The sequence below is a fragment of the Giraffa tippelskirchi genome, chromosome 6 (assembly GCF_054371585.1).
Source record: "Giraffa tippelskirchi isolate mGirTip1 chromosome 6, T2T-mGirTip1v1.2.pri, whole genome shotgun sequence".
NCBI classification, from domain to species: Eukaryota; Metazoa; Chordata; class Mammalia; order Artiodactyla; family Giraffidae; genus Giraffa; species Giraffa tippelskirchi.
Genome location: NC_137280.1, coordinates 141016725 through 141043549, shown reverse-complemented (window position 1 = coordinate 141043549; position 26825 = coordinate 141016725). Strand labels below are relative to the sequence as shown.

At 43.2% G+C, this 26825-nt stretch overlaps 2 protein-coding genes across 9 annotated transcripts in view; both read right to left on the bottom strand.

The window, feature by feature from the left end:
- The window catches only part of CYFIP2 (cytoplasmic FMR1 interacting protein 2), a 129534-nt gene extending 128766 nt beyond the window's left edge, over positions 1–768 (bottom strand). For 5 of the 8 annotated variants that reach the window (XM_081500464.1, XM_081500466.1, XM_081500459.1 and 2 more), the window contains exon 1: positions 708–768. The gene's annotated coding sequence lies outside the window, so the exon portion shown is untranslated. Of the gene's footprint in view, positions 1–288 lie in introns of all 8 variants that reach the window. The other 3 variants (XM_081500465.1, XM_081500461.1, XM_081500463.1) reach the window with 1 other exon arrangement.
- A 9047-nt stretch (positions 769–9815) lies between these two features.
- Positions 9816–26825, bottom strand: part of ITK (IL2 inducible T cell kinase) — a 62945-nt gene continuing 45935 nt past the window's right edge. The window contains exons 9-17 of the mRNA XM_081500457.1: positions 23036–23118; positions 20947–21080; positions 20489–20563; positions 18740–18911; positions 18163–18379; positions 17177–17241; positions 16968–17086; positions 13850–14007; positions 9816–12538 (exon numbers count right to left, since the gene is read on the bottom strand). Of these exons, the coding sequence (XP_081356583.1) occupies positions 12467–12538; positions 13850–14007; positions 16968–17086; positions 17177–17241; positions 18163–18379; positions 18740–18911; positions 20489–20563; positions 20947–21080; positions 23036–23118 (1095 nt within the window). The 3' untranslated portion in view covers positions 9816–12466. The remainder of the gene's footprint in view (positions 12539–13849; positions 14008–16967; positions 17087–17176; positions 17242–18162; positions 18380–18739; positions 18912–20488; positions 20564–20946; positions 21081–23035; positions 23119–26825) is intronic.

Below are 26825 nucleotides of genomic sequence, written 5' to 3'. Positions count from 1 at the left end.
CAGCCCACTCCCCCGCTTCCCCCACCTCCTCTCCCGCCCCCAGACAGCTGAGAGGGAGAGCGATGCTAGGCCGGAAGGCTTCAAAGCGGGTCAGGCGTGTCTCCTCTCTCATTAAAGCCAGCATCCCTAAACATCGCCTCTTCGCCCCTCGCCCCACCCATCTCACGTTCACTGCAGGGCGCTGTGAGCCCAAGGAGGCTGCCAGGCGGGCCCAGGCGGCCCTCGCTGGCCCTGGAAGAGGTGATGGTGGCCGCGGCCGCAGAGGCGGCGGCCGGCGCTCTGCAGTACCTGGGTGCGGGGAGACCACAGCTGCCGCCCGGCTCGCGGCCGCTGCAGGTGTCTCCGGTGCTCGGGATGAGCGCCGCGTCCTCCCTGGCCGGAGGCTCCGGCCCAGGCCGCGCACCTGCTGCTGTTTCCACCGCCGCCGCGCCCCAGCTCCGCCGTGCGTCGGCGCCTCCCCTCAGGGGGTACGCACCGCGGGGCCCCGGGTGGGCCGGAGCGGGTAGGGGGCTGTTCCGGACCTGAGGACCAGCCTTCGGAGGGTTTCGGGGTCCCCAGGCCGCTCTAGCCCAGCCGCCGAGCCGAGCACCCCCGCGGGGCTCGGAGAAGGGGTGCAGACCCCTCGCGCATCCTTACGGCCGCGTCGCCATGCCCAGCAACATCCCGGTCCCCACGCCGGCCCCGAGGCCTGCGAGTCTGGGTCTTACCTGGGTCTGCGGCAGGTCTAGGCGAGCGGCCGGAGGCTACGGCGGGGCCCCGCGCCGGGGCGCAGGATGCTCTGCCGGGCTCCGCTTGGCGGCCGCCGCTCTGGGCCCCGCCCTCGGCCCCGCCCCTCCACCCGCCGTGGCTCCGCCTCTGTTCCCGAGATCCCGCCCCTTCGCCGCGGCGGCTGTCACACAAAGAGCCGGAAATGGCTGCGGCCAGGGGCTCCCGGTGCGCCCCTCAGGGCGGCCTGCGCATCCTGGCCTGCACCTCGAACTCCCCCCTGCAAGGAGAGACAGCATCGCCGCTTAGGGTGGACTTGTTCCCCAGGAGCTCCCAGGCCTGGGAGTCACACCTGCAGCTGTGGGAGGACTGAAGCTTTGCGCTCCTTTGGTATCTCACAGACCTCGCATTATTTCCAAGTGCTCACTTATCTCCCTAATATTTATCGAGCACCTGTTTTGTTCCAAGTACCGTGCCAGGAGCAGAGTAGGCACTGGTGTACAAAAGACAGGCTCCCTGTCCTTTTGGAGCTTATCATCTATTTAGGAGAGACCAGATAAATTTACCTAGCGAATGTCCAGTTTCAGCTGAGAGACATTCTGTGAAGAAAAAGAACAGGGTGAAGGGACAGAAAATAAACCAGAGGGTTGGGGAGAAGGGGCTTCCACCAACAGAATCTGATCCCGAACGCTGCTCCTCTTGTTTAGAAATACATTCTCACCCTCTCTTTCACTTCCTTGGGGGCAAAGCCCTGAAGCTGCCATCTCTTAAGCAGGGACCTACCTCAACTTCATTCACTTCAGTTCAGTCCCTCAGTCGTGTTCGACTCTTTGTGGCCCCGTGGACTGCAGCACTTGAGGTTTCCCTGTCCATCATCAGCTCCTGGAGCTTATGCAAACTCATGTCCATCAAGTCAGTGATGCCATACAACCATCTCATCCTCTGTCGTCCCCTTTTCCTCCTGCCTTCAATCTTTCCCAGCATCAGGGTCTGTTCCAATGAGTCATTTCTTCGCATTAGGTGGCCAAAGTATTGGAGTTTCAGCTTCAGCATTAATCCTTCCAATCAATATTCAGGACTGATTTCCTTTAGGATAGACTGGTTGGATCTCCTGGCAGTCCAAGGGACTCTCAAGAGTCTTCTCCAACAGCACCGTTTAAAAGCACCAATTCTTTGGCACTCAGCTTTCTTTATAGCCCAACTCACATCATACATGACTACCGGAAAACCCATAGCTTTGACTAGACAGACCTTTGGTGGCAAAGTAATGTCTCTGCTTTTTAATGTGCTGTCTAGGTTGGTCATAGCTTTTCTTCCAAGGAGCAAGCATCTTTTAATTTCACGCCTGCAGTCACCATTTGCAGTGATTTTGGAGCCCAAGAAAATAAAGTCTGTCACTGTTTCCATTGTTTCCCCATCTATTTGCCATGAAGTGATGGGACCGGATGCCATGATCTTAGTTTTCTGAATGTTGAGTTTTAAGCCAACTTTTTCACTCTCCTCGTTCACTTTCATCAAGAGGCTCTTTAGTTCATTCAGGAAGAATTAATTACCTAATGGACAGAAAGGCGAATACATGGTAACAAGACGTATTTTCTGGCAAAACCTGGGAAAGAACTGAGAGGATAGGCACCTTTCTCTTCAAGACTTACCTCATGTAGTGGTCTCCACAGAAACGGGTCTCTTTAAGCTGCCTGGTGGGCCCTCAAGCCAGGGGAAGTCAGGCAGCACCGAATTCCAACCTTGGGATCCCTGAACAAGTCACTTCACCACTCTGTGCCTGAAATGCCACCCTATCTACAATATGAGGAGATGAATTGCTTTTCCTACTTCACAAGGTAAATAATTTGAAAACATTTGAAACATTTTAAAATTAAGGAGTAAAGTTTTGCTACAGGGGAACCTTTCTGAAATATTTCTGAAGGACTCACAAATTTCTAGTTAATCACTCAGCAGTTCCTATCAGGGCTATTTATAGAGGAGCCCCATTACTCAACACTCAGCAAAGAACTTGTGAAAGTCTTTGCCCTCACTGATCTCACATCATTTCCCTAGCACATAGCATTCATAATCCTTTGTGGTTTCATGTTACATCACTCATTCTAATTTAGATTGCTATTTCAGAAAGGATGACATATATATGTATGTCATATATATTAATATATATATATTCTCACGGGTGCCATGTGAGAAAGCTATGGGGGTGTTTGTGGAGGATGGCTTTGAAAACCAGAAGTGAAATTTCCTTTTTTTTTTTTAATTTTTAATTTTCTACCGTGATCCTTGGGATTTTGTGTGTCAGTGATTACAAATATGTAACACTGAGAGACTGGATTTTCATTCTAAATGGCATATTATTTTAGATGCTGTAAATTTCTGGAAAACATATTTCTCCTTGTGGTCCCTTCCCTGTCTTTTCACCTTGCAGGAATACGTTGCTTACAAACAAACAAAAAAAGATGATTATGTCTATATTTGGTTAGATCTTGGGCAAAAATAATTCCCTGGCCCCTGAATTCTGTTTGCTTATAAGGGGAAGCAACATGGTCTCATTGAAACCACTGCTTTGGAAATACGGAGGCTTGCCTTTTGGTCCTGATTTTGCAACTAATTTATCTGAGATAAGTCACTTCGCCTATTTCCTCATCTGTACAATGAAGTAGGTTAGATGTACTCCAAGGTCCTGCTGCACGTGGGATACTGCATGTGTTAAAACAAAGGACGTGCCCAGGCCAGGCTTAAAGTACACTAGCTCTCCCTGCTCTCAGGATGGAGCCAGAATTCCTTCCCAGGGCCCGCAAGTGTCTGCATGATCTGTCTCCATACCTCTCCAGTCTCTTCTGCTGTGAAAAAGCTTGCTGTGCTTCAGCTAAGAGGAATCTTTACACTTCCCAAACTTGCTGTATTCTCTCTTGCATTTAGGCTTTGCACAAGCTGGGCTTTTTTGGTTGGCATGATCTCTCTATTTTCTGCCCTTTCTACACTTTCCCCCACAGTGCTGGCTAACTTCCAGTCATCCTTCTGATATCTGCTCAGCAATCACTTCCTCCATGACCCCTCCGTGTTTGAATTGGGTTAGGGTCAGCGTTCATATTCCCTGGGCATCCTCTACCTTATTACTTATTATGCTGTGTTGTAATTATTGATATACTTGCCTGTATACCACCATTTGAACATAAAATCTAAGAGAGCAGAGATGGTATCTTACTCTGTTGAATCCTCAGGACCTAGTACATAACAGGTGTACTATTATGTAAAATAATAGAAATAATAGTAAAAGTGGATTGAATAAATAATTGAAAGTGAAATCTTAGCTTACATGTTGCTTGAAACTTGTAGCTCTCTGTCTACTGCCTTCAGATAGATATCCTTCCCATTCAACCCAGGCTGCACCATCAGCAGCGAGAGAACCACAGTTATGAGGCGAGAATTGCTTTGCTGCTTGCAAAACTGTGGGCCACGTATTGTGGTTCTGTGTGTGGCAACGTTGCCTTGTTTTTAGAAAAGCCCTAAGTCAATCAGGACACCTAGGTCTCTGTTCAAAATCCATTGGCAGACCTTGCTTCATGGAAACCAATAGTGGAGCATCTGGAGTGGGCATAAGAATTAGTTATGAAAACAGGACAGACCCACAGACCTAGAGAATGAACTTGTGGTTATTGGTGGGGAAAGAATGGCAGGAAAGGATAGTTAGGGAGTTTGGGATAGACATATACACACTGTGATATTTACAGTGGATAAACCAACAAGGACCTACTGTATAGCACATGAAACTGTGCCCAATGTCATGTGGCAGCCTGGGTGGGGGGGGTGGAGTTTGGGAGAGAATGGGTACACGTATATACATGGTTGAGTCGCTCTTTTGTGCATCTGAAATTATCACAGCATTGCTGATTGGCTGTACTCCAATATAAAATAAAAGGTTAAATAAAAAAGACATTCCAGCAACAACAACAAAAGCATTGGTTCTGGAGAGAGGAAAGATAAATGTTAATAATGGCTAACATTTATCAAGTGCATTATCTCATTTAATGTTTAAAATTATCCTGTGAGGAAATTATAACCATTAGTCCCATCTTATAATTGAGGTAACTAAGGCAGGCTAGATAACTTGCTCAAGATAGTGAGACCAAAGCTCATGCTTTTAACTTTTAACCAAATTATATATAGTCTTATTTCCCTCCTCCCAAACAGAATGCTTGTATTCATTACTGTGTCATCTTATTTGAAAAATATATTTAATACAAGTTTTAGTGACATATAGTATTAAAATATTTCTAAATAAGTAATAATGTTTTTAACAAAGGAAAAGGGATATGAGATGGAGAAAAAATGTGAATAAATACAAAAAAATATCTCCATGTGCAATGAGCTTGCTACAGATTTGATTCGTGTAGTTAAACATTCACGTAGTTAGCAGGAAAAGAGAAACTTGACGGTCAGTTGCTCAATTTACATTGTCCATTAGATAAAGCCTGACCACTTGGTTAAAATTGCCTCATTTTACACATGAAAGAACAGGGGCCCAGAGAGGGGAAAGGTTGACCAAGGTCAGCTGGACCCGGACCCAGACCCAGGGCTTTTCATAGGAAACTGGGTTGCCTGTTTCCTTTTTTGAATCTGAAATAATTCATTAAAGCAGATTTTTTTAAACAGTTATTGGATGCTTATTTGGAATCAGTCTCTATGCCAAGTACTGTGTATGGATGGGCAAATTCTATCCTCACAAAATCTTCAGAATCCTGTTGTTTTATAGATGAAATATTGGGGGCATCCTGTCTCTTCTTTGCTGTCTTTTTCTCACTGCTCACATCTCACAGCTTCTAGAGAATTGGTCTCCCCAGGTCATGTATTTTATATATAACTTGATAGCAAAGAAACTTTCATTGTTATTTAAACAAATACTATTTACAATAATTCTGGATAAGAACTGATAAGGAGACCTTGAGCGTATTCCAGATTTGGAATGCAACAGTGTAGCTGAGGTACAGTGAGTTTGGTGCTGCTGTATTCTCAGGGGCTGGCGTTGTGGCCCTATAATCAACCCCACCAAATGGATGGGAGCATGGAATTTGGGAACAGACAGGTCTGGCTTCAGGCCTGCATTCTGCCTCTTACTAATTATGGGACCATGAATGGTTTTCCTAGTTTACTGAGCCCCATGTGCTGTGCTTAGTCGCTCGGTCGTGTCTGACTCTTTGTGACCCCGTGGGCTGAAGCCCGCCAAGCTCCTCTGCCCATGGGGGTTCTCCGGGCAAGAATACTGGAGAGGGTTGCCATGCTTCCTCCAGGGCATCTTCCCAAGCCAGGGATGGAACCCAGGTCTCCCACATTGCAGGCAGATTCTTTACTGTCTGAGCCACCAGGGAGCCCCGTACTCCACATCTATAAAATTGAGATGATCATAATTGTTTCTATCCCTTAGGTTCTTGGAAGGTTAAGTGAAACAATCAGTGTCACACTCAGCAGAGCCATCATATGTGCTCAAAAATGGGAGCTTTTGTTGTTTTTTTTTTATTATCACCATGGTTCAAATTTTGACATGATCTCTAAGAGGAATGCAGGATTTGGAATAAGATCTGAGTTCTAATCTCCCTTGTGTTGAGTAGCTCTACAACATCACGCATGCTGTGCGTCACTTCCGTTTTCTGTCAAGTGAGACCCCCTCTTCACCCACTCTTTCATCTCAGTGCTGCTGGAGAGATCAAACATCATCTTAGACGGGAAAGTGCTTTGAAATATACATACCAGAAAAGCAAATAAATGTATAGTTTGTCTCAGCTTATAGACATTTGTATTCAAAATGAACCTGAGAAAATGAAAAGGGACCAGGAACTCCTTGGTAGTTCTCGATGGGTGGAGAGGGGAATGAGTAGATGTGAATCTGGATGGTGAGGAACCAGAATCCACTAAGTTCCTTTAACTGGTTCTCCAGCACCTGCTGGCTTTGGGGCCCAAGGTTCCCGGTGCTAACACAGAAATAATGCTGGGGAAGAAGGTGGAGTAAGATGTGTTTTTATGCATGTTGGTTTCTCTGGTCTGACGTGTTCTTCTAGGTCCTTCCTTTCTTAGGAACTCCCATTTACCCTTTAGGACACAGCTCAAATATCACTTCCTCTGTGAACCCCACCCTGATCCCTTGCGTTGTTTTCATTCTTTCTCTGTACTCACTGTACTGTGACCTGTGTTCCATCATATGACCTCTAGCAGCCCTTTGCAATCACAGTTAATTTTCATTATTTTGTGTTTATGTTTTATAAAGCCACCTCATTTACACATAATTTTGTTTTATGCATATTTCTGTTCAAAAACGCCTTGTTTAGTATGTATTGTGGATGTATTAACATTGAATTCACAGTCAACAGCACCATAAGTCATGATGAGTGAAATTCACCTAACCCACGTTTACCTTGTAATATACATCACAGTGTTCTTTCACTTACGTGAGGTAGCACCTCAGTTCTATGCTTAAGGGACATTTTAAACAGCAAAATGACCAATAAGGTATACACAAGTGCAAAAAGTGTGACACTAAACAGACCTCAAAGAAGACACTAGTTTATGGTATGAGCTGAAACGAGAAGGCAGAGCCTTGCCTTGTTCAACCTCAGCTGGGAACGTGCTTGTAGAGTGACTCAAATTTTTCACGGTTCTGAGCATGGGCATGTCATGAATGACATGTGTGGAAAGGCTGCAAGAATTGATTTGGAGTTACAAATAAATCTTAGTCAGTAGGCAGTTTGTAAGTATAGACTCTGCAAATAAAGAGGATCAACTGCATCTATTTATGCATTGGATTTTTTTTTCTTTTACTAGCAGAAACTTCTTACAGGAAGGTTGGCCTCTCTACTGGATATCTTCTCTTGTTCCTCCAGTCCTATTTCTCACTCTTCTCACCCTGCCTTCTTGCCTGGAGACTGACCTGTAGACAATTGCACTAGAATTTCCTTGTCCTCTGGCTTCCAGAGGACAGAGGCATTGGCCAACAGTCAGCCCCAGCAGTTGATGGGGGAAGGAAGAGAGTGGGGCCAGCATATTTATTCTACAGTTTCCTCCTTGTGATGTTGCCTTGGGCTTCCTCTGTCTCTCACTAAAGGTCCTGTCCTCTCAAGGCAACTTTCTCCAGGTGACTCTCTGCTTCCACAGTTAAATGACTGCTCCCATTCCTCATCTTTTTGGGCCTGGGGATAGTAACTGCTCCTTGGCAGTTCTTTTCCTCCTTGCTACTTCCTGTGGTTCATCTAAACCCACATTGTGTTAAGTAGTTCTTTTGCAATAGGCCCTCCTTGAATTATCTTAATTTGACTGTGGTGTGTTTGGTCCTCAACTGATAAGGTATCTTATTCATCATACATCCCTGACACAGTGCCAAGAAATAGCAGGTGAATGGTAACAAATGATCTCTAAACTCCTTCTAACAATATCTGTATGATTCTATTACCCCAGAAGCCAGTTGCTCATGGTGATTTGAGAAGAATCACAGTCATAGAAGATACCACCCCCTGCCCCACAGTACTGCCACCAAGGGGTGGTTCTGGGGAGTGAGTTTGGTGCACCAAATTTCTAGCACTTTCCTCAAAGTCACTGCAAATAAATATCTACTCTAAGTGAAAACATGTGCTCTCTGTTTGAATGCAGCTTCAACTCTATCCTCCTCTTCCTGATCAGAGTACCTTTCTGAGCCCCTCAAAAGAATCTATGGCTCCTTCTGCACACGCACACACACACACACACACACATACACATGCACACACATACACACTTCCCCTCTTGCTGAATGGCATGTATTCTGCCTTTTCCTGAGTGTGGTGGTCTTGTGTTGGGAGATCCCAGGCAGAGTAGAGTCTGCAGGATAAATGTTCTCTGAGAAGCAGATCTGCTCACCCAACCTGCTCTATAAGTTTCCTCTCTGGGTCATTTGCCAGTGGGAGTCAAGCCCAGAGGTGAGTTCCACAAAGGACAGTGTGGAAGCCACGGGCTTTCTCACTGGTCCCTAATGGTCCTCTGGTGCACAAGCTGGTTCCTGTGGTAGACGTGGGTATTTGGTGAAATGAAAGGTACAGGGAGAGCTCAATACACCAGAATTATAATAACCCAGCTTTTATTCCACTGGCATTTTAAGAAGGAGAATAGATGTGCCTTGCTGTCCAACTGTGGCTTAAAGACTCCAAATTACATTTCTACATGTCACCCACACAGGAGATGACAGTGAGTGAGTATGAACAATAATCTGGTACTAGGAACAAGGCAGAAATCTTCTCCACATTGGTTTCTCTTCCACCAGCTTTGCCTCTCTCAAATCCACTCACCACACTGGTGCCATAATATATTTTTAAATGCAAATTTGACCTTCTCTCCTTGTTCAAAGACATTTTTTCTCTCTATAACTAGAGTTCCAGTATTTGTGTGTGTGTGTGTGTGTGTGTGTGTGCTTTAAAATCTAGGTCCTTGTCTATAGATTTATAGCCTTAATTTCAATTTGTCTACTCCTTTTATTATCCTCACCCTTGCTGAGACCACACACACACACACACACACACACACACACACACTCCTTATGTTCCAGCAATGATAAACAGATAATAGCTTCTCAATATGTTTTGTTTCCTCTATCCTTCTACCTGGAAAATCCTTCTCTTATTTCTGCCCATTGGCTTCCCTAAAAATCCCATAATTCATCTTCAAAACTGAGTCAGACATGATGTCTTCTGTGGCAGTGCTTCCAAAATTTTAATGTACATATGATCACTTGTAGATCATGTTAAAATGTAGATTCTCATTCAGTGGATCTCAGGGTGGAGGCAGAGAATTTGGGTTTCTCACAGGCTAGTACTGCTGCTGTTGCTGGTCCAGGGACCACAGTTAGAGTAGCAAGATTCTAGAAAATTTCTACTGACATTGACCTTTGTTTGAGAGATTCCATCACTTTTTCTGAACTCTTCTCTACTTTGACCTTATTTCTGTTGTTGCTCTAATTCCTGTATTATAATTTTGCTTGTGTATATGTCTGCCTCTCAACCATATCTGGAATGTCTTTTAAAAGTAAAGACTGTCTTTTTCATTTTTCTTTCTGCAAAGACAAAACATAGGAAGGAACAAACAAAGGAACATAGGAAGCATTTGATATTTATTTGATGAAAAAACGTTAAGTGATATATAGTCTTTACTTGTCTGTGTAATGTGAAACTATGTAACCATTATTATTTAAGGAAAACTTTTGGTTGTCTGACATTTGGCTAAATATGGACCCAGGCTATAGATACCATATTCACTAAAATGCACAACTTTATTTGCTAGACCCAGCCTTTAACTTGGTGTGCTTTACAAAGCATAGGAGATATTTGTAACATTTTAATTGTGAATGACTGTACAGTAATAAATACTCACTCTATTAAAATATAAATATATAGTCTCAAAAGGACACAATGCAGAATCTATCAAATGCATCTAGAACCAAAACTTTGCATAGGGGAATTCCCTTTAAACACATGGCACCATTTTCAAAATGTGAGAGGGGAAAAAAAGCCAAAAAGGCAGGAAGTCCATTTTCCAGGACACTGAGAGGTAAACTCTTGACACGTGTTGAGTTAAAGCCTCAATGAATCTGAGCTTGAACAAGATAATACCATGCAGGGGAGAATCATTCTAAACCATACCACGGAAAATCAGTCAATTCTGAGGTTTTCCTTGTAGGCTTGATGTTCCAGAAATCATCTCTAATTAAAGGTTCCAAAAAAGAGTGTACAAAATGCCAAAAAAGTAAACAGGGATGATTTTGGATAAGTTGAGGAATGTCATCTTCTGAATCATAGTTTTATTTTGAAGCTACCAGTGTCACAATAGTTATAGTTAAAAGTTGTGCATCTGCATCACCAGGCAGTCAAAATATCGCATGATTTAGAAAGAGTTGACTTCAACACTATCCAGTAATCACTCTGAGAGTTTTATCTGAACACCGTAGGAAAATTAAATCTCTCTCACATCAGTGAATACCCTTCCCCAGAAAGTGTCCAAGAAGACCGCAGCCAGTTCAAAGTTGAAGTGATAATTAAAGGAAGTATTTATACTTCTGCAGGAGAATCTTTTAAAGCCACTTTGAAGCTCACCTATAAACGGCTTCTTGCAGTATTACTCTGGTGGGTTGGGTGAATCAAAGGGTTAATTACTCCTTTAATAACTCCAAAGTCATTAACTCTAATGAAGGTGAGGATATAGATGAGGAAATAAAGATCCTATTCCAAGTTGGAGGGCTACATCCACAACCACACCGCTCTATACAGGATCAACTTTACTTGCTGATGGTGCTGTGTGGGCTTCTTGATTGGTTCTTCCCCTCTGCTGTACTTATCTCTTCTGCAATCTCGTTGACCCTCAGTAGGAGGCGGTATTGAATAAAAATAGAGAAACTGCATTGGAGTCAGACAGAGGTGGGCTCTATATTAACACCGTCTAGCTCTGTCACTTCAGGCAGGTGTCCAAGCTTGTCAAAGCTGAAGTTCCATTATCTGTAAAATGGGAATGATAACAATACCTCACAGTGTTGGTGTGAACTCAGGGTGAACTGAGATTCTGCAGATAAGGCCAAGCTCTGTACATTTTCACTTTGCAAATTCAGGTGCTCAATAACAAAAGGCATCCTTGTACATCTTGGAAGCCCCGACTCAGTACCTGATTCAGTTTCCATCCAGATGGTTTGAGCAAGAACAGACCTCTTGTTCCTCCCTTAGAATTTAGGGAGACTTGAAGTCTCAACCTTGAAGTTGCAAATCTCTAGGACCAAAATAAGCTTCAGTTTCTCTGCCAGGCCACAGTGCCTGGCACAAGTCTGCATTCTGTTGATGAGGATGGAAGAATGCTGAGAGGGATCTGATTGTTTACAGAAGCCATGGTTTCCCCCCCAGGATGCCTGCGGAAGCATTCGGCTTGGAAGGGGAGGCAGAGTCACCTGCTTGACTTGGTACTAAAGATGAGCATCCAAGCAGTAACAACCTAAGGGCTTTCCCTGTACCAGGTGATTCCATCACCTGATGCCCTCTTTCTGCCCAGACACCAGATACCCAATGCTCCAGCAGTGGGATCGGAATTATTAACCCCAGTCCATCATGCTTTCTTCATAGAGAGAGGTGGCAGTGTACTCTACGAGTAAAGCCTTACAAAGCTACTTTTCAGCATATCCGGTCTCTGAGGTAAGCAGTTGTTCCATCATCCTCTGAGGCAGGAAGCTGTGGCTGACAGCATCACAGAGGCAGAGCTTACTCTTTGTGACTTTAATTAACTCACTAGTTCTCCATGAGAAATTGTCATGCTCCTTGATCATCTCGCCCCATATTCTGGGATTCTGTATTGCTGGGTCAAGTCAAGAATCCCTTGACCATGAACTTTAGGTCCATGTTTAAAATAATAATGAAGATAATAATCCAGGGTCCTACACCATCTCTCCCTTTCTCTAAGAAGTGCAAGAAGTGTTGCCTTAAAGCTGTTGATTGAGGTTTGTGCATTACACAAGAGAAGAGGCTGGAGGAAGGGTAGGGACATCACTGCTGCTCTGGCCCCGCTCCCAGTGCAGTGGCTGAGCCTTCCGCCTGTGGCCTGGCGCCAGCCTCTAGCAGGCCGCTGCCACCGTGGCAGCTTAGGGACTGGTGCGAGAGGCCAGTTGCCTCTGGGGAGTCCTGGGCTAGTGGAAGCTTTTAATGCTCTGTGGAGGGAAGACCTCCTTCCCCGACTCAGGATCGGTAGCCCATGGCCCAGCACTGAGTCTCTTTTAAAGCCCCAATTCTGCAATTTCAGCCAGTTGACTCAAGAGTCTGGAGAAAGATGGCCGGTCTTCTGGTTTCTAGGAAGAGAAAGAAAGGTTACTCTGTGGTTTCCTTGTACTTGTGTGTCATAGTTAATTCCAAAGCAAACCAGAATTAAACAGCAGTACTTTTTACTGATTTTTAAATATGCTTCTGTGTATGTTGTATTTGAGGGCATTGTGTCTTAGTTGTTAACAGCAGGCATTTTGGAATCAAAATATGGCCTGCTTTTGAATTTCAGCTTTTCCACTTAGCTGTGTGACCTTGAACAGGTTACTTAACATCTTTGAACCTCGGTTTTTTATCTGTAAAATGAGGATAATAATATTATCTATCTCATAAGATTGCTGAGAGAATGAAAAAAAGTCATATATAAAATGTAACATAAATAAGTGCTAAATAACATCAAAAAAGTAAATATTTGGGTATAAATCTCATAAAATGTGTATAGGATCTATACTAGGAAAAATATAAAATTCTAAAACAAGATATCAAAGAAGATCTAAGTAAATGGAGAAATATTCCATGTTCGTGTACAGGAAGACTTTATATTGTTAAGATTAAATTTGTTTTCAACTTGATCTATAGATTCAACACAATCACAGTAAGAACCGAACAACTTATTTTGTAGATACTGACAAAATGACTCTAAGGTTTATGTGCTGTGCTGTGCTTAGTCATTCAGTCAGGTCCAACTCTTTGACCCCATGGACTGTAGCCCACCACGCTCCTCTGTCCATGGGGATTCTCCAGGCAAGAATACTGGAGGGTGTTGCCATGCCCTCCTCCAGGGGATTTTCCCAACCCAGGGATCGAACCCAGGTCTCCCGCATTGCAGTTGGATTCCTTACTGCCTGAGCCACCAGGGAGCCCCCAAGGTTTATATGGAAATATAAAAGACTCAAAATAGCCAACACAATACTGAGCAAGATGAACAAGGTTAAAGGACTGACATTCCTTGACTTTAAGACTTACTATAAAGCTTTAGTAATCAAGAGGCTGTGATGTTGGTGAAAGAATAGACAGATAAATGGAGTAGAGTTAGGATCCCAGAAATAGGCCCACACAAATGTAATCAATTCTACCCCCCTTCCTCTCTGACAGTATGTTGAGGGCTTGTACCATTATATTGAAAGTCAAATAATATTTAGGATCTCTGCCAGCTCTTTTAGAGATAGGGAACTCCTTCAGTTAATAGGTGCTCAACATCATTTTCTTGCTAATTTGTTTTGTCATCCCTACTGCCTCATCCTCTGAGAGGGTTCCTTTCTTTGGGGATGGGGGCAGACCCTGAATTTACAGATTATAGTGTGGGGAAGGGAGTAGGAGGAACCACTTCCTTTACTGACCTCTTTCCAGCAATGATTCATGATCTGGTAGATATGTTGGGAGGCCAGTCGGGGTTTGTATAACCTAAATCCAGTGGTGATGTCTTCTACCACCTCTGAGTTGCTTCGGTTTTCGTATGGGATTTTGCCTTCACTGAAGACTTCCCACATCAGCACTCCTATGAGAAATAGTGAATCAAAACAGGTAGTGATAAAGTTCATAAATAACAAACAAACTCACATTTAGAAATCACAGGCTCTTTGACATTAAAATTCAAGTCTCTACCACCAGAAAGTATAATGTCAAACCACCTAAGGCTTATTAGGCCTGTACTATTTCTGAAGAACAGAGAATTCCCAACTGAAGAACGTACAAGCTCAGCCCTTTGTCATATCCAACTCAAATGCTACAACTAAAGCTTGCAGGGGATGTAAACTCAAATGTCTACACATGATGTAGATGAATAGAGTAAATGAAGTCTGCATAACAGGGACTAGTAAGGACTGTGGAAAACCAGAAATCAAAAGTTCTGTCCCCAAAGGGACAGTTGTGATTTAGCTCCAACAAGAATAGGGCAGTTGGGAATGAGGGCTCAAGATTGCCACATTTTTCTGATTTATTTTGAAAGATAAATCATAAATTGGTAGTTTTAAAATATAAACTCAATTTGATTAAGAAAATACTGTGTTAACCAAGCAAAACTCTTCAGGTTTTCTATTTTTGGCCTCTGATTTAAGCACTTTTCCCTTTCTGCCTTCAGTAGAAATATTACACCCAACTTTACTATGTACTCATATCTATTCATCGGATGTCAGAGTGGGAACAGAGCTTGCAGGTCACTTAATCCAGTAGTTTTCAAAACAGAGTCCAGAGAACTCAAGGGAAGAATTTTGCAAAATATGATCCCTCAAGCATCTGAAGTTTTGAGAAATCATCTCAGAAATTTGTTCCAGTGACAGATCCTGGAGCCCAGTCTAGACAACTGGATGAGAATTTCTGAGGGAGCCTCAGAGGTGCCTCAGGAGTTTGGGGAAATTCAGTAAATAAGCCTATTTAATACCCCAAGATGTCAGGATTTCTAGTGAGATTTCTTTGGAAAAAGGGGGTTTGCTGCTCAAAGCTGGCTGGGAAACAATTGCTTTTATGCAAACCTTGTGATGCATTGAGGAACTGACTAAGGCCCAAAAGAGGTTAGTTGACATGTTTAAAATAGTATACTTCATTAGGGCAAAAACCTTAAAATGCATGACAAAGCCCGATGGCCTTGAGGCAGGCCGCGAGCTCTCCTCCATCCACGTTTCTGTTTCTCAGGGTTGTCACCCCCGTTTTCTCACCCTTCCTACTCTGCTTCCATTAGTCAGTCTCATCTTTGGACACTTCAGATGACACATCCTAGGAAGGGACAGACTTTAAGCTCAATCCTCTAATTATAAGATGCAGCAGCAAAGTCCTAGGCTGACAACCTGTGGCAGAATAAACACCATTCCGAGTCAGTGGGTGAACGTGACAAAGTGGCCATGGCTGCAAACGTTTCTTTATGGAACAACTGGCTTGGTGCAACATGACCAGCTGTACCCATGGAGAGTGGCCACACCCTACCTAGTTATATGCACTGGGGAGAAGAGGATCTGAGGTTGCTCTAGTGCAGTGTTATTTCTTCTGAGTTCATTCTGTACCTTCAGTTTGATTATCAAAGTCATAACTAGGCCTGTTGAACAGAGGAGCTACTTCAAGGAACAATTTTTGTTGTTGTTGTTCTGGTTTAGTAGCTAAGTCGTATCTGTCTCTTTTGTGACTGACCCCGTGGACTGGAGCCTGCCAGGCTCCTCCGTCCATGGGATTTCCCAGGCAAGAATACTGTAGTGGGTTGCCATTCCCTTCTCTGGGAGATCTTACTGACCCAGGGCTCAAACCTTGGTCTTCTGCATTGACAGGTGGATTCTTTACCGCTGAGCCACCTGAGAAGTCCAAGGAACAATTTAGAAGGACTCAAAATAAACATACCACTTGGTTGTTGGAAACGGATATTCTAAAGTACTGAAGAAGACTAATTAGTTCTTTTCCTAAGGGATTTAATTAGTCTTCTTGGTTTCTACTACTAGTCAATATACTTGGGAAATCTTTCCTTCATACAGAATGACAACATCAAACTCCAAACCATTCCTGTCCAAAGTAGAATCCTTCTTACACTCCAGATCAAAGAGGTTGTACGGTATAGTTTTATGCACACTTTAATATGCACAGGCTATGATTTACAAAGACATGGCACTTCCAGCAAGAACATTCAGTACTTCTTGTCACACGGGCATCATTCATTCTTTCATTCATGTCCATTTGCACTTATGAGAAATTGAATTCCTTACCATGGCCTGCCAATTTCATTGCCTATATTTCTCCTGCTAAGTCAGTACTCCCTTTTCTTTGGACACACCAAACTTTGGCACTTGCTGCTGCCTTTGTTAGAGACACTGTTTCCTGGATCTTCAAATGGAGACATCTTCCTCTCATCATTCAGCTCTCTGCTCAACAGTCACAGAGAGTCTCAGAGAGGCCTTCCTGGATGGATCCTGCTATTTAATACAGACCCTCCCTCCATTATAGTCACTCTTTGCCCCATTACTGCTTTGTTTTATTCATAGCATTTGCTTACTACTCCCTGACTTTACCTTACACACATATTTGTTAGCTTGTTTACACTACTGTTATCTTTCTTTAAAATTTGGCTCCAAGAGAACAGGAGTCTTTTCTGTCCTATGTACCAATGCTTTGTGAGCACCCAGATTAGCCCCTGGCATGTAATAGATGCTCAAAAAGTCATTGGTGAATGAATGGGTAATATACTTACTGAGGGTTAAATGTGGGAATAAACGTAATGTTGGAAAAAAACATAGTCCCTGCCCTCCAGGAACTCATATTCTAATCTTCTGACTCCTCCATCTCTTGATCTCACAGCAGCTGTCATCAGTATCCTGTTTTCATTTTTATTTTTACCCCCATTTCAAAATTAACCAAGAATAAATATAATAATGAGTCTGCAGACTCTCAGTGGGACACCCTCACCATCCAAGCAATTGGACAAATAAAACAGCTGGTGCACAGTCCCAGGTTGTGTGGGTGTGGGGTCAGAATGATACTTACCAAATGACCACACATCTGACTTGCTGCTGTAGCGACTGAAAGAGAAGACTTCCGGAGATGCCCACTTCACTGGGAATTTGGTGCCTGTGGAGCTGGTGTATTGGTCATCAAGGACGAACCTAGGAAGAGAGAGGAGAGAGATGGTCCAAGTGTCCTGGGCACCTACGTCCCATTCCTGAGACTTTGCTAGTACCATATCCCCATGTTACCTTGTCATCCCAAAGTCGGACACCTTGATAACTTGGTTTTCCCCAACTAAACAATTCCGGGCAGCCTGGAGCAGAGACAGGCAAACAAAAGGAAAAAGAAAACTTGGTGAGTAATCAGTAATTAAGGAGTCTCCTATAATCACAGTGCTTTGCTTATATGGGAGCAATAAGGAGCTTCACAAATGTTAATTAAGCATCACTAGTGCATGATGGAAACTGAATGTGTAAGGTCTTTTTATCAGGGTGAGTAAATCTCATCTTTCATCTTCATTCCTGGGATCCTAATCAGAAGAGAAATCCATGGTGTTGTGTAACCAATTATACGCTCCAGTGCAACCTGATGTTAACCTTAGGGATGGTATGAAGAAGCTGTCATCCATTTGACTAAAGTAAGAATGTATTGAGGTTGCTAATTCTCTTAAAACTATTCCTCAATAGGGAAATGACATGGTCCCTAATTCACATCACAGAGTGTTGGATTGAAGATCCCTTACTGATAAAAGACCCAGTGAGTCTTAAGTTCTAATGTGTCTGCAAATTCCATGAGGTGGACATGTTACAATGAATATTCCTGAGCCTCAGCCACCAGAAATTCTGAGGTTGGTTCTAGGATCACCCCAATGTGATCCTGATAGATCCTTGGATAACGTTTTAAGAAAGCATGTACTTGTCAGCTTCTCTTATTTTACCAAGAGGATGTGGAGGCATAGAGAGGTTAAGGAGGAGCGGCTGTTAGCTTCATTTTGGAAGAATGTAAACTCCAACTCAGAGAGTGAAAGTTAGAGGTGGGGCTGGGAATAGAGCCCAGAACTGAGTCCCATGAGGACCTCCCACAGTGGGTGGAGGAAGGAAGACGGTGCAACGGGAAGGAAGAAAGCTTGTGTCTTGTTATTGATTCTTGCGTTCCCAGTCTTGGTAGTTCTGCATTTCAGTGGGACATGCCCCTTCACCCTGGACTTGTAGGGTTTTGCCCTGCATCCTCTTACCAAGTCTCTGTGGATGACACACTCCTCTTCCAGGTAGGCCATGCCCTCACACACGTCCAGACACATGCCCAGCAGGGTCTCTGCGGCAAAGAGCCCCCTCTGGCTACGCAGGTAATCTGACAGGCAGCCGTGTTCCATGAACTCAAACACCAGGCAGATGGGGGCCTGCTCCAGGCATACTCCATAGAGCTGGACTAGTTTGGGGTGAGAGAGTTTCCTGGAGAAAAATGGTAAGAGTTGAGATGGTCTAAATTCAGTTTCCCAAAATACATTCCCTCCCTCAAACAAAAATGTCTCATTGAGCTGAAGAATGGCATGGACTCAGCTGGTGTGTGTGAGGACAACGAAGGTCAGTGTGACTGGCATGTGTGGAACCAGAGGAGAGATGAGTAGGAGATGAAATTAAGGAGTGGGCAGGGCCAGACCATGGCAGGCCTTCTAGACCACAGTGAGGAGCTTGGTGTTATTCTCCATGTCGTAGGAAGCCGTCCCTGGACTTGGGCAGGGAGGTGGCATAAGACGACATTAGAATGGTATTTAAAGATCACAGTGCTTTCTGTGTACTGTGGCCACTCACATCATGACTTCAGCCTCCTCAATGAAGTCCTCTTCTGACATAGCCCCTTCTTGAATGGTTTTGATGGCCACTTTGTCCTTGTTGAGCCAGTAGCCAAGATGCACCAAGCCAAACTGCCCACTGCCAATCTCCTGCACAAAAGTGAGCTCCGAGGGATCAATCACCCATTTCCCTGCAAGAGAAAGAGAGGGTTTTCCAGAGTTGGCAAGCAGTAGATATGAGGTATAGGACTACCAGGAAACTATACTGCTCTATATAGAATGTTAGACTATTGTTAATGTAGCTCAAAGATGGCAAATGGTATAAGCCCTCATACTTAGAACTATAGATAGATAAAATTATCTTCCTTCCCAAATAATAACATAGAATATGCCCTGAAAACCATGAAAAAATGTGTGTGGGGAAGATTACATGGAAAGAGGAAGGAGGATGGTTTTAGTTGAGATATTAAAGTCAATGAAAGGATTCTAAGGTCCCAATCATTTCCTATACCTGATTGAAAATTGTTATTGTCATTTTTCATGTAGAGCAAATTTTATTTGAATTGGTCATTCATTCATTCATTCATTTATCCATCAAGAGCATCCATTTTGTAGACAGCACTTGTTAGGCCTTAGCAAGGACTGGTACAGGCCAGCACACGGTCTGGCACAAGGTAGGCTCTCAACAAATGCTCAATAAATGAATAAAAGGAATCTGAATCTCAACCTCTATACTGACAAAAATGAATGGGTTCATAAAATACTCCCTGGGTTTCCACCCAGCATGAACACATTAGGATTCTACAGGTATTAGAGTTACTTTATTTTTGTCAGGAGGCTGAGGGACACTATCCTCTCCTGATGCTTGGTCTAGTACCATCAACAGTTCAGTTTCTACCTCTTTGAGGCAGAGACTCAACAGGAAACAGTACCAAGCACCCACGGTGTGCAGACATGGTACTGGTTACAGATGAGGAGCCCATGGTGACATTTCTCAAAGTATCACCCTCTAACCCCTGGTGTCAGAATCACCCAGGGCTCTTACTGAAAATGCAACTTCAGGACCCACTGGCAGGGATTGCGTTTTGGTAAGTGCTGGGTTGGGGCCAGGAGTCAATACTTTTCATAAGCATCCTGGAGAACTTGAATGCCCACAGAAGTTTGAGAACTACCAGTCTAAAAGATACAACATGAAAGTTACATCAGCCTTCTCCTCGGCCAGCACAGTTTGGATCAGGGTATGTTTGCATCTCCAAATGCTTTCAGGTTCCAGGCAGAAAGTACAAGGGGGTGAAGTGGTTTCATAGGGGAGGAAGGAAAAGTAAGGCCCATGGCCCTGGAGATGTATGCCCTGCCTAAAAGCATTCAAAAAAATTTAACACAGTGCTATGCGGACACACACTTCTGAATGCTGCTAGCTTATAGCACCTGCAATGGACTGATACCCAATAAACTAGATGACATAGAAGCAGAAGTTAGGCAGGAACACAGAGGTATAGCATTAGTTTCTCATAGCACTGAGTGGAGTGCTCTGTACAGAGTAGGTGCTCAGCAAACACTTCATTGATAGGACCTAGGTAAATGTGCATCTATCTATCTATCTATCTTACGCACATTGTAAATGTTCATTGGTGTATACCATCTCCAGATATATAGTGTACTTATTTAATGATCATTTTAAGTCTGGGGAAATCCATTCACAATTTGCCCCAGATCTTTAGGGATGTGAGTTAGTGCAAATGAATACCATTCCCAAATGCACTCTTACCATATCTCAGCCCTGCGGTGACTGGGGCTTTCTGCCTCCAGGAGCAAACTGGATACCGGAGTCTAGTGACCAGGCCTGGGTTGATTAAAAAGTGAAAGGCAGTCGTTAGAGCTTTACTGAAGCAACCATCTGAGTCAAATCACCAGGAATAAACAAGTGTAATCCAATGCAAGAGCTATTTTTGTTCTGGAAAACAAATTCCAAAGCCACAATCACTGGCATTACACCTTCCCTGAGAGGACCTGTAATATTGCAGGTGGGTAGGTGTTTGGTGAAATCTCATGATTCCAGCAGCAAAATTTGCTAATGGAAAGTATGTAATCAAATATTTGGCATCCTTTGGTATCGGTATAAATCGTTACGATTTATAGTTGGTTTGTCCGGGATGATGGGTGTTTGTCACTTTTCTCCATGTTCCCCTGCAAGGGCCCCCCTCTGGCCTTGTCCTGAGAACTCACCTCCTCCGTTGTGCTGGTGATAATTGATGAGGAGAGGGATGGAATCAAACACATACTTTTCAGCCACGTAATATCTCTTGGGGTTGTCGTTTGTTTCTTTGATGTGATAGTGCTTTATACAGGGGTTGTTCTCACTTAAACAGATGAGACATGCAGTGATTACTAAGAAGCAATGTTTGGACACAAAAATATCTACTGGTAGCAGTATCCTAGTAGCTTTGCTTTTTACCCTCTCACAAGCATGACAGATATATTTTAACTTTTATGTCAGTCTTGACAGATTGGCCCTGAGTGGTGTATGAAGGAAGATTCTGGACCCAGTTATGATTGGTCCCATGATGGACTGGTGATGTTTCTCCCAAAACCACAAAATGGGGGAAGGTCTTGTATCCATCCCCCATGCGATGGCATGTTTGCCTTCTCTGCTGTGTGAATTTAACTAATCATCAGCATATGTTCAGAAAGCATCTCAGCCCCTTTGTACTTATTTGAATTTGCATAGCAGAGTTAACATAGCTGCCTTGACTGTCATTCATAAAAGATCTGCTTGCCAGGTTGGCACTTGTTTGGCTTCTGAGAACCTGGATTTCAAAAGGGCTTCCACCATTCTCTAACTGGTAAGGATGTGCCTAAATTGTTTACATAAACAACGAGTTTTATGCTCAATGTTTGCTTTCCTTCTGGGAGTCTGGAATTTTGCTACGTGCCAGGCAGAGGGTACCTACATGACCAGCCATCAGTGAAAACTTTAGGTGCTGAGTCTCTCGTGAGCTTCCCTGTGACACCATTTCACCCTGTTATGGCACTTGTTGCTGGAGGAATTAAGCACATCCTGTGTAGTCCACTAGGAGAGTACTCTTGAAAGCTTGCATTTGGCTTTCTTTGAGTTTTGCCCCTTGTGGCTTTCCCTTGTGCTGCTTTTGCTTTGTATGCTTTCACTGTAAAAAGTCTTAGCCTTGAGTACCACAATATCCTGAGTCCTTGAGTCTTCCTAATGAATCACTGAATCTGGGGTGGTCTTAGGGACTCCCAACACAGACTTTATTTCTCATTCTTTTTCCACTATCCTTTTGGAGTCCTTGGTCCCCCAGCTATGGCAGAGGCACAGCCCCTTGGTGATGGGCATTCCCTTCTTTCTCAACCTTGGACAGACCCTTCCTCTTTACCACCTGGCTACACCCCGCTCTTGCTTCAAGTCTTACTGAGGTCCTTCATCCTCCAACAAGTATTCCCTACATTGTGCGTGATGTTTAATCATGTCCAACTCTTTGCAACCTCATGGTCTGTAGCCTGCAGGGTCCTCTGTCCATAGGATTTCCCAGGCAAGAATATTGGAGTGGGTTGCCATTTCCTTCTCCAAAGTGTTCCCTGAGTCCACCTTAAAAATTACTTTTCTCTTACTGGACTTTGGTCATTGCCACACTGCTTAGTTCTTACTGACTTTCTAGATAGAAAAGAATTTGTGACCTGGCTAGGCTTCTAGACAGTTTTACAGAGGAGACTGCAGTCTGAGGAGCATAGACCAGCAGTGAGGGTCTTGCAGTCAGCCAGCTGGAACATGAGGGCAGCTTGACCTCTGGTGTTCTGTTGCCTCAGAAGGGGCCATCAGCTCTGTGTGTGAAAGGAGCATAGTAGTACCTGCCTTTGGGGCTTATTATGGTTGGAAATGACCTATAAGGTTATTGCACGTAGTAAGGACTCAATAAGTGGGGGGTAGTTTTATCAGCACAGCCAGAACTAGAATTCATTTTTTCTTGCTTGCAAAGTATCTTTTTTGTTATTCTTTGGATTAAATTATAAACTTGTATTAAATATAGGACTAGATATTTTATTTCATTAGAGCTCTGCACTCAGGGATGCTAACTGGGGCAAGAAACTGGCATCCAGGCCCAGCTCTATCATTTTCCAGTTAAGCCAGTTCAGTTATGTTGTTAATCTCCCTGGCCTTGGTTTTCTCAGAGGGATCAGGGACAATGCACGGTTTCTAAGGACCCCTCTACCTCATCCACTGTCTGACACTGCTGTGTGTGGCTTGTTGATCACCCAACTCAGTACCCTTTCTCCCCACTTTGCTGAGTTAGCACCATACCTTACGATGGCCTTGGTGAAAACAGACACAGTGTATGTCCCTGGAGTCCTGGAATCTCGTACCATAAAGGCTCCTTCTTTGCCCTGGAATGGTTAATAAGAATGAAAAATCAGTGATCCCAGGAAATCAGGCTCGTGTATCTAGCTCCACTTCCTTGCCCTTGAAAGGAGGAAATACCATAGGCCAGCTTGGCACAAAGCAGCCTCTCAGCAGTAATGGCTACCATTTCACATATTCATTCAAGAGACATTTTTTGAGCTCCTACTGTGGGTCCAAGATTATTCTAGTGATGACATAAACATTAAGCAGAGGCAAACAGACACAAATTCTGCCTTCCTGGGGCTCATTACAGATATTATCTAACCCTGACCACAACATTGCAAATCAGATGTTGTTATCCTCAATTTCCTGATGAAGATGCTGAGTGCTGCAGAGCTGAAGTGATTTTCTCATGACCTACAAATGTAGGGGGGGGAGGGCAGACCTGGAGTTTGAACCTTGAATGTGGTGGGTGAGCAAAACCCTTGCTCATTCTGCTAGTCCATGGTGCCTCCATTCAACAAATGTTAGAAGCCACTTGTCCATTCCCCACGAGGGCACAAAATTTCTGTCTAGGAAGATTCATCAGTTCCTTAATGGGAATATATATTGTAGACCCTTTTTCAAGTGCTGTTTTTGCTGCAGGGCTAAAGGAGAAGGAACATGAAGCTGCTGGTTGCAAGAGGGAAGTGCAGAGAAGGGGGAATTCTCCAAACTATACCCTCTACCCCTCTGACAATTTTGCCAGTGCTGATGAAATAAGTACAAACAAATGGAGGCACCAGTTTATTCATTCCTGCTAGGACCTTTAAAAATCTTAATTCTGATTTTGAGTACTTTGTGTCTAATGCTCTGTTCCTATCCAGCTGTCAATCTGTGCTGGTGATATTTGAAAAACTTATTTCTGTGGTTCACTTAACTTAGACGTAGTGAGGGCCATAAGAGAAGGCCAGAGGGAGACAGGAGCCTTGTGAGGCAGGCATACGCTTGAGATACATGGAGCAAAGTATGTACAATTTAGAACAACATAAGGCCCTAATCCCAAAGGTGGGTCATCTACATATAAACATAATACACATAGATGGTTATACTAATTGTTTGAATCCTAGAATCTCAGGGTTAGAGAAGATCCCAGAAAGGTTTTCTATCCCAGAATTATCCCAACCTCAGTACTATGGACATTTGGGGCCTAGTATTTCTTTGTTGAGGGGAGTGTCCTGTGCATTATAGGATGTTTAGCAGCATCCCTGGCCTCTATCAACTGGATGCCAGACATTGTCAGATGTTCCCTTGGGGACAAAGTCGCCCTTGGTTGAAAATCACTAATCTGGCCTAACCCCCTGTGCCCCAAACTTTATTGATGATCACAAAATCACGTGAAGAATCTAAAGCACAAAACAAGACAAAGCAAAACAATGACCACAAGCAGTTGACCCCTTGCTACCTACACACTTAGAATCTCCAGGACTGGGACCCTGGGGCCTGAACTTTTAAAAAGCTTATAGATATTCAGATTTTGTCTCTACTGACTCAACCAAATATGCATTTCTTACTTTAACCATCCTGATGAGTAGTCTCTGTCTTTTGAAAGAGCACTCACAGCTGGAAAGCTCATCCTCACACAGAGATGTAACCTGCTTCCTTTGACTTGGCCCTAAACCTGTAGAGCGGCATGTGTAGGGAACAGTTGGCCCTTACATCATTGTGCGTTCTTGCCAAACCTAGAGTTTACCCCATAAACTCTCTGAGTTTCCCCAAACTCTTCTTCTCTCTGCTGGGAGTTTCAAGAGTCTATTTTGAAATTTGAGGGTGGTGGAGGGTAGGGGAGTTGGAGAAAGTGGTCAAAAGGTACAAACTTCTAGTTATAATATAAATTTGAGAGACATCACGTACAATATGGTGACTGTAGTTAACAATACTGCATTGTATATTTGAAAGTTGTTTAAGACCTTAAAAGTTCTCATCACAAGAAAAAAAAATGTAGCTATGTGTGGAAATTAATGTTAACTACACTTATTGTACTAATCATTTTGCAATATATACATAAATCATTAAGTTGTATGCCTTCAACTTACGTCATTTGTTAATTATATCTCACTAAAACTAGAAAAAGAAGGAAATTTGAAGCTGACACCTGAATCTTCAGGTCTCTGTTTTACCCTTGACCTTCTTTTCTCAAGGTTGTGAGGTAGGACTGCCCTAGCTGTTACCTAAAAGCAGGGGAAGAATTGATGAAAATATAGAAAGCTACTACATTTCTTTTTATGAGATGTCATAGTATTCGAGGACAGTCCTAGTATTCTGTTTTTATACACACAGAATTTACTTTAATGATTCTGTACGTCATGAATCTTTTTAAAATGTAAGAAAATGAGTTGTAAATCTTTCTGGAGCAATAGAGTAACCTTATACACCCCTTGTAGCCTTCCACATTGTCCACAATGTGCTGTGTGCATGACCTTGGACATGGTTAGGCCAGAAGAGAACTAACCAGATTCTTAGTTTCTTTTTCTCAGATATGAATGTAAACTGTTTATCCAGTGCAATAGGAAAGACCCTTCTAACTTGCTTGCAAATCAATCTTTTAAAAAACTTGACTTTCCCCACGTTGGGATCAGTAGTGAATTCAATTTCTGAAGTAAAGCTGAGCTATATGACACTAAAAAAAAAATCCCAGATTAGCTCATTAGAATTTAAAATAGCTTTTGAAGCCTAATTTAGATACCATGAAATGCTCCTTGTTTAAGTGTAGAATTCAATAATTTTTATCAAAATCAAAGAGTTATGCAACCATCACCATGGTCTAACTTTAGAATATTTTAATCTCTCCCAAAAGACACCTCAGTGTCATTTGCACCCCTGCCACATTAATTTGCCTTCTTTATAGATTTGCCTAGTTTAGAAATTCCATATTAATGAAATTGTATAATATATGGTCTCTTTTGACTGGATTCTTACTTTTAGCATATCGTTTATAAGGTTCATCAACTTGTAACATATATCAATACTTCATTCCTTTTTATGGCTGGATAATATTCTTTTGTATGGATCACACCACAATTTTGTTTATCTGTGCCTCAATTGCTAAGCATTTGGGCTGTTTTAGCCTTTGATATTGTGAATAGTGAATCTGTGTCTGGCTTCTGCTGCTGCTGCTGCTGCTGCTAAGTCACTTCAGTCATGTCTGACTCTGTGTGACCCCATAGGCAGCAGCCCACCAGGCTCCTCCATCCCTGGGATTCTCCAGGCAAGAACACTGGAGTGAGTTGCCATTTCCTTCTCCAATGCACGCATGCATGCTAAGTCGCTTCAGTTGTGTCCGACTCTGTGCGACCCCATGGACAGCAGCCCACCAGGCTTCTCTGTCCACGGGATTCTCCAGGCAAGAATACTGGAGTGGGGTGCCATTTCCTTCTCCAACTCAACATCATGTTTATGATATTCATCCATATATTACATAGCATCACTTGTCTTCAAAAATTTTCCCCTTTTGCTAAATATTGAAGCTTTTGCTCTTGCCTCATTGAAATATGATGGATTAAATTCAGGGCAGGAAGAAACCAAGCTTTAGCCAAAGCAGACATTATCTGCATTTGTAACGTATTCTAAAGGGAAGAAACAAAGACCAAAAAGGCCTGAAGTTCATCAGCTATCTGTGAAGAGAGGAGTGGGAATATCTCTTCTATTTAATTAAGAATTTTTTTTTATTATTGTTATTCTTTAAAAGAAAACATTATTATTTTGTATAAAT